Here is a 5988-nt window from a genome sequence, read left to right as displayed (position 1 = left end):
CAGGGGCCGGGAGGTGAGGAGCAACCTTCACAGAACTCCAGGGGCCGGGAGGTGAGGAGCAACCTTCACAGAACTCCAGGGGCCGGGAGGTGAGGTGCAACCTTCACAGAACTCCAGGGGCCAGGAGGTGAGGTGGGGCCACCCCAGACACCTCCAACCTGCTCCACAGCCAGGGCCGTGCCAGCTCCTCGGCACAGCTGAGGGCCACACTCAGCCTGCAGCGCACCTTCCCCAGAGCGCTATCTCGCCAGGGCCACCAGCCATGTTGTTTGTTAACTGAGAGCCCTCTGTTGCTCCTGCATCTTTTCCCGCCTTATCTTCTACTGCTCGCCTTCCTGCGCTCCCTCAGACCTCACACACACAAAGCTCCTCAATGGCCCTGCCCGCACCAGGCCCTTATGCCTGGCCACTCCCTCTCAGAGACGGAGTTCCAAACCCTCAGACCCACTTCCCATCACGAATGTGTCACCACTGAGCTCACAACACAGTGACAGGTCCAAGATGGCCACACATTCTCGAGGGCAGAAACTATGTTCACCTCCTGTCAACAGACCATGTAGAAGGGCCTTAGTGAGCATCTACTAACTGAAGACCAATCTCTGATACATTAAGACATTTGGTTTCTGTCCTCTGAGACCTAAGTATTCTATATTTAAGTTTCCACATGTCTGTGACAGATGCAAAGGCGAACTTGAGTGTTTAGCTCTGAAGAGGGCGAGCTCAGCAACTGGGCAAACCTTGACAAAAGCGTGGTCGAGGAGCTGGCTGGCTGTCCACCGTATCTTCGGGTCACTTTCCAGGCAGTGTGAGAGAAAGTCCTTTCCTTCGGGGCTTAGCCTTTCTGGGATTGGTGGCTTGTGTCCCATCCCCACCTTGTACATAATCTGAAAGTTGTGTTCATATTCATGCCAAGGCCGCTGCAGAGACAGGGAAAAACAAAAAACAACAAAACAAAACAGGCTTCAGCATCCCACGGTCACAGCGACAAATGTCCAACCCTCGCTCTCTAGGTATCTCAAGAAGACATCGGTCAGGGGAGGCAAACACTTGCTGGCAGGAACAAACAGAAAACACATCAGGCTCAGAGTGTACAGTGTCTGTCAGAGCTTCAGTACACACACACACACACACACACACACACACACACACACACACACACCCGTGTGCTGTGCTCCAGTGAGGCTGTGTGTCTAAGCAAAGGGAGGCAGCTACAGTCTGCACTGGGCTGGGATATGTACGCCTTCAGTTCTGTGTCACCTAGAGGCTGCCACCACATAACTGAGAGATGATAAAACTCAATAGTTCATGGCCAGTTTGTGGTATTATGAGAATCCCATCGCTACAAATCTTATTTCATTGTGATAATTGGAAAATGAGATTCTGGGAGAAGGAACTAGGCCTACAAACACCCCAATTTACATGCTATTCTTTAGTTACTGCCAACATGTACTCTGCAGCCCATCGGCTCTTCATGCTTGACTAGAATAAAGCAGGCGACCATCCCTCTCCATGCCAGGAAGAGGAAGCATTGACCCTTTCTGAGCTCTGACTATATACTCTCTCTTCAGCAGTAAGAGAGGCTGAGAACAAGCCCACTGTCTCCTAGCAACACTTGGGCTCCCAGTCATTGTGCTACATAAACAATGCCAGACAGCAGCCACATACTGTGTGCACCTGCGTACACATGCATGTACACACACACACACACACACACACACCTGTGTAACTACTATCAAATGTATTGCACAGTTGTGTAACCACTCATCGGCAGTATTGTCTCCAGAAGCAAGGTTTCCGTGGTCTAGGGAAGCATGTTTAAGTCCCATCGTACAGAAAGCAGCTCTCCAGAGTGAGCTTCCAGTGTGAATTTTTGTCTGAAGCATGACTGTTTTCTCATACCTCTCTTAGAGTGAATTCATAAAGCTTACGTTATTCATGTGCTAAGGAAAAAATTAATGTCACTTTTAAACGTACTACTCTGGAGACGAGGAGGATGATCATCTGTTTCTTTTTAACGATGCTTCCTTTTTTATCGTAGTTCACGATAACAGAAACCTGGACAGGGAAGTGTTGGGTCCCCATGCACCCTCACCTATCTTGTCTCCCCACTTTCTCCTACTAGCTGTAATTATTTATAACTGGTGAATCGATGTCTGCACTGCTGCTAACGAACACACAGCATCAGGGTTCACTTTCTGTCTCATACATTCTGTGATGGGAATCTGTCCCCCATGGGCAAAGTGTTTGAACCTTGATCCCCAGCAGGTGGTGCTGTTTTAGAAGGCTGCGGGCCCTTTAGGAGGTGGGGCAAGACCTAATAGGTAGTCTTGAGGTTTTACAGCTTGGATCCACTTCCTATCCCCTCGCCTTCATAACTGCTGTATGATGTCACTGGCTGTCTCACACTCTTGCTCGCCTGCCACGCCTTAAAGTCAATATGGACTTTAAACTATGAGCCAAATGAACACTTTCTCTCTTACGCTGTACTTTGAAGAAAGTCACTGATACAGTAAGGAAGAGTTTCATCATCCCAAGAAGCTCTTTCCACTGTTTGTTTAGTCCTTCCCTCCCTGCCCTTGCAACCATGATCTTTTGTCAATTGTGAAACAGGGCCTTGCCATGTAGCCTAGGCTGGCCTCATGACCCACCCACCTCAGCCTCCCAAGTGCTGTGGTTACGGAGGTGTGTGCCTGTAGCCCTGCCTCCCGCATTTCCTTGTTGGCTAAGGATGCTGAACCCTCATTAAAATATTCCTCCTTCTGAGAACCTGTTCAGCTCCTTACCTCTTTTGTGGTTTTGTCTGTTGTTTAGGAGTTCTTTGTATATCCTCGTATTAATGCTGTCAGACATGCAGCTGGTAGACTGTTGTCCAATTCTACATGCTAAGCCTTAACTTGGTTAACTATTTCTTTGTAGTGCAGAGGCTCTTGTGTGGACATGCATGCTCGTGTGTGTGTGTGTGTGTGTGTGTGTGTGTGTGTGTGTGTGAGTTCACAGATACATACTAAATGTGCATGGAGATCAGAGTCTGGCATCAGGTGCCAGCCCTTGCTGCTTTCCACTTCATTTGCTGTCAGGGTCTCTCATGAGCTGGAGCCCACCCATGTGACTGACTACGAAGGCTAGTTCTGGACACCACATGTCCTCTTGTCTCTCCCTTTGCGGACAAGTGCTTTTGTTATCAGCATTTTTTTTTTTTTACATGCATGCAAGGACCTTTCCAACTGGCCATCTCCCCAGAACCCGCACAGAGCACTTTGCTCTCTCGAGACCCCATCTGTTAACTGTCAGCCTTATTTCCGGAGCAACTGGAGTCCTAACCAGAAAGTCCTAAATAGTCCTCAACTTTGTCAAATCTTGCACAGTTTCAGAATTTAGTCTTCCATGAAGGAACCTGATCCCTCGGGAGTTGTCCAGAGTGAGGGATAAAGCTCTCCCCCACACTGGCATCTGTCAAACAGACTGTCTTGTCTACATTTGTTGGCAAGGGTAGGTTTGCGTTTCTCTGCTTAACCCCAATGCTGAAACTTACAAGTTCACTCCTAGGAGCCTCTGTAATGTGAAGCCTATGGACAGGTGTGTCTGGTGCACAGGGGGCTTACCTTGCCAGTCACCATCTCTATGACGACACACCCCAGACTCCAGATATCTGCCGCACGTCCGTGGCCCTCTCCTTTGGCTCGGGTAATAACTTCAGGGGCCATGTAAGCTTTACAGTCAGATATGGGAATAGCAAGGGTTACCGACACAGCACTACACATCAACAGCACCAAGCAGTTTGTTGTTTCTCTTTGGCAATGTCCTTTACCCAAGTACAGGCAGCAAACGTTGAAAGTCTTCATTTTTAAGTCAACTTGAGGGACATTTTAGGGACAGAATTTTGTTTTTAAAAGCAACTCTGAATGTGAAAATTTCCAGTAAGGTTGTATTCTCAATGGAAACAGGGAATTTAACCTAACACCAAGCAACCACACCAAGTAATTGCCACATAACTGGTGATTTAACCAGCAGTTTCAACCCTACCAATGCTAAGCTCCTGCTGAGAGAGGAAGAGGCCTTCCTTAGGTCAGAGCCAGAGGCGGCTGGATAAGCCCTTACCTGCTGTCCCTAGGGTGCTGTTCACCTCTCCGGGCATGGTCTGGGCGTTGTTTTTAAGTTTTACGGAGCATCCAAAATCTCCCAGCTTTATTAGTCCAGATGACGTAAGGAAGATATTGGCACCTAAATGGAAACAGGCGGCTGATGAGCGGGTTCTGAGACAGAATTGTGGGTATCAAGATGTTCACACGGTAATCCAGACTCCAAAGACTTCATTCACAAGCTAAATAAAACCAAGTTTTATGGAACTCCACTTCCACATGCAACCACAGGAAAATTTATGGACCACAACTACAAACTAACGCAAATCCAAATCAGCATAGACATCGGAGCAGACACTCTGAACTGGGAGACACACAATTCATCAAACACTCAGACATTCTTATAGAGAAGTTTTATAGAAAATGCAGGTGTGTGTGGCAGTGCCTGAACACCGTGACTATTTGCTAAGGGCAGGTTCTCTTCTGTGCATCTATGCACAGTTGCACACAGAGGTTACCTCTGAGCTCATCTTCACTGTAACTGAAAACAGTACTGTACTCTCCATTTCAGTGTTCCTACAATCAACACACACACCTATCACACTCTTGAGGGGACCTGGGGTCACTGCTCATCTCTCAGGGCAGCCTAGGATAGGATAAACAAGACAGAATGGCTGGCATTAGGTCACACAATATTCCTTAAAAAGTAGCAGTGTCCGCACCGAATACTTAGCTCTTCAATGACCTACTTTCAGACAGTCCATGCTTACTAGCTAGAGCCTCCCGGAGCTGGTCTTACAACGACTGCACAGTAAAGTTTGAAACAGTTCTCTATCTGGTCGTTCTTAACGACAAAGGCATTTATGAGGACAGCAGTGAGCTAAACTGACTTGAGGCTCAGAGAATCCACATGGGGATATAGAGACTGAGTGTGTGGTATGAAGCAGGACAACTGGATACGGGCAGCTAAGCAAATGCCCAGACTGACCCAGCAAAGCCACATATCAGACAGGCAAGGCAGCCATAAGCTGGCATAGGCTGAGGGACCCAACAGAGCATCAATGATTTTCAGACCCAGGCCACAGCAGCTTCCAGTGCAACTGCCCAGAACTGGGTCTAGCCCTTGGTCAGGAGGCAGATCACGCTTGAGATCTGGGCTAACCTCAGAGGACAGGACAAGACAGCACTTTCAGCCACCTAGGGATGAAAGCACTCTTCTGCTTGAATTCTCTCTCAAACTCAAAAAGGTCAGGGCCATGTGACTGGAGCAGAAGCACAGCTACTCTCTTGGGATGGGAAAGCATGACATACACAAACTTTACCTTCACAGACAGCTGCACGGTCTGTCTCACAGACATGCTGGATTCACACACCGTTCATGGACTTACAACCAACAATCGGAGAGGAGTGCACAAAGATCTTGACACACGTTAGGAAAAGGAGTTTTATAACAAGTCTCCAGCAAGCAGAGTAAGCTACGCCAAAGCAGGCTGTAGAAGCAGTATGCTTCATTTCCAGGAAACTGACTTCTCGAAAGTGGGCTACACAGGTGACAGTGAGGACTTTTTAATGCAGACACCTGGGTTCTGTCATATCTTGGCAGGGCCCACTTTAAAGTGCTTAAAGCAGAGGCACATCCACCTGAAGAGAAGCAACAGGTGTGAAGGCACATCCACCCAAAAAAGTAACAGGTGTGAAGGGACATCCACCTGAAGAAGTAACAGGTGTGAAGGCACATCCACCCAAAAAAGTAACAGGTGTGAAGGAACATCCACCCGAAAAAAGTAACAGGTGTGAAGGGACATCCACCCGAAGAAGTAACAGGTGTGAAGGCACACCCACCCAAAAAAGTAACAGGTGTGAAGGCACATCCACCTGAAGAAGTAACAGGTGTGAAGGCACATCCACC

The 5988-nt window shown here is 48.1% G+C and overlaps 1 protein-coding gene across 3 annotated transcripts in view; it reads right to left on the bottom strand.

The window, feature by feature from the left end:
• Positions 1 to 5988, bottom strand: part of Map3k4 (mitogen-activated protein kinase kinase kinase 4) — an 89465-nt gene that overhangs the window by 1531 nt on the left and 81946 nt on the right. For all 3 annotated transcript variants that reach the window (XM_021221175.2, XM_021221176.2, XM_029532978.1), the window contains 3 exons: positions 4099 to 4221; positions 3603 to 3709; positions 738 to 917 (listed from right to left, as the gene is read on the bottom strand). In XM_021221175.2, coding sequence (XP_021076834.1) covers positions 738 to 917; positions 3603 to 3709; positions 4099 to 4221 — 410 coding nt within the window. The remainder of the gene's footprint in view (positions 1 to 737; positions 918 to 3602; positions 3710 to 4098; positions 4222 to 5988) is intronic.

Source organism: Mus pahari, chromosome 21 (assembly GCF_900095145.1).
Source record: "Mus pahari chromosome 21, PAHARI_EIJ_v1.1, whole genome shotgun sequence".
Classification (NCBI taxonomy): Eukaryota; Metazoa; Chordata; class Mammalia; order Rodentia; family Muridae; genus Mus; species Mus pahari.
This window is presented reverse-complemented; position numbering and strand designations above follow the sequence as displayed.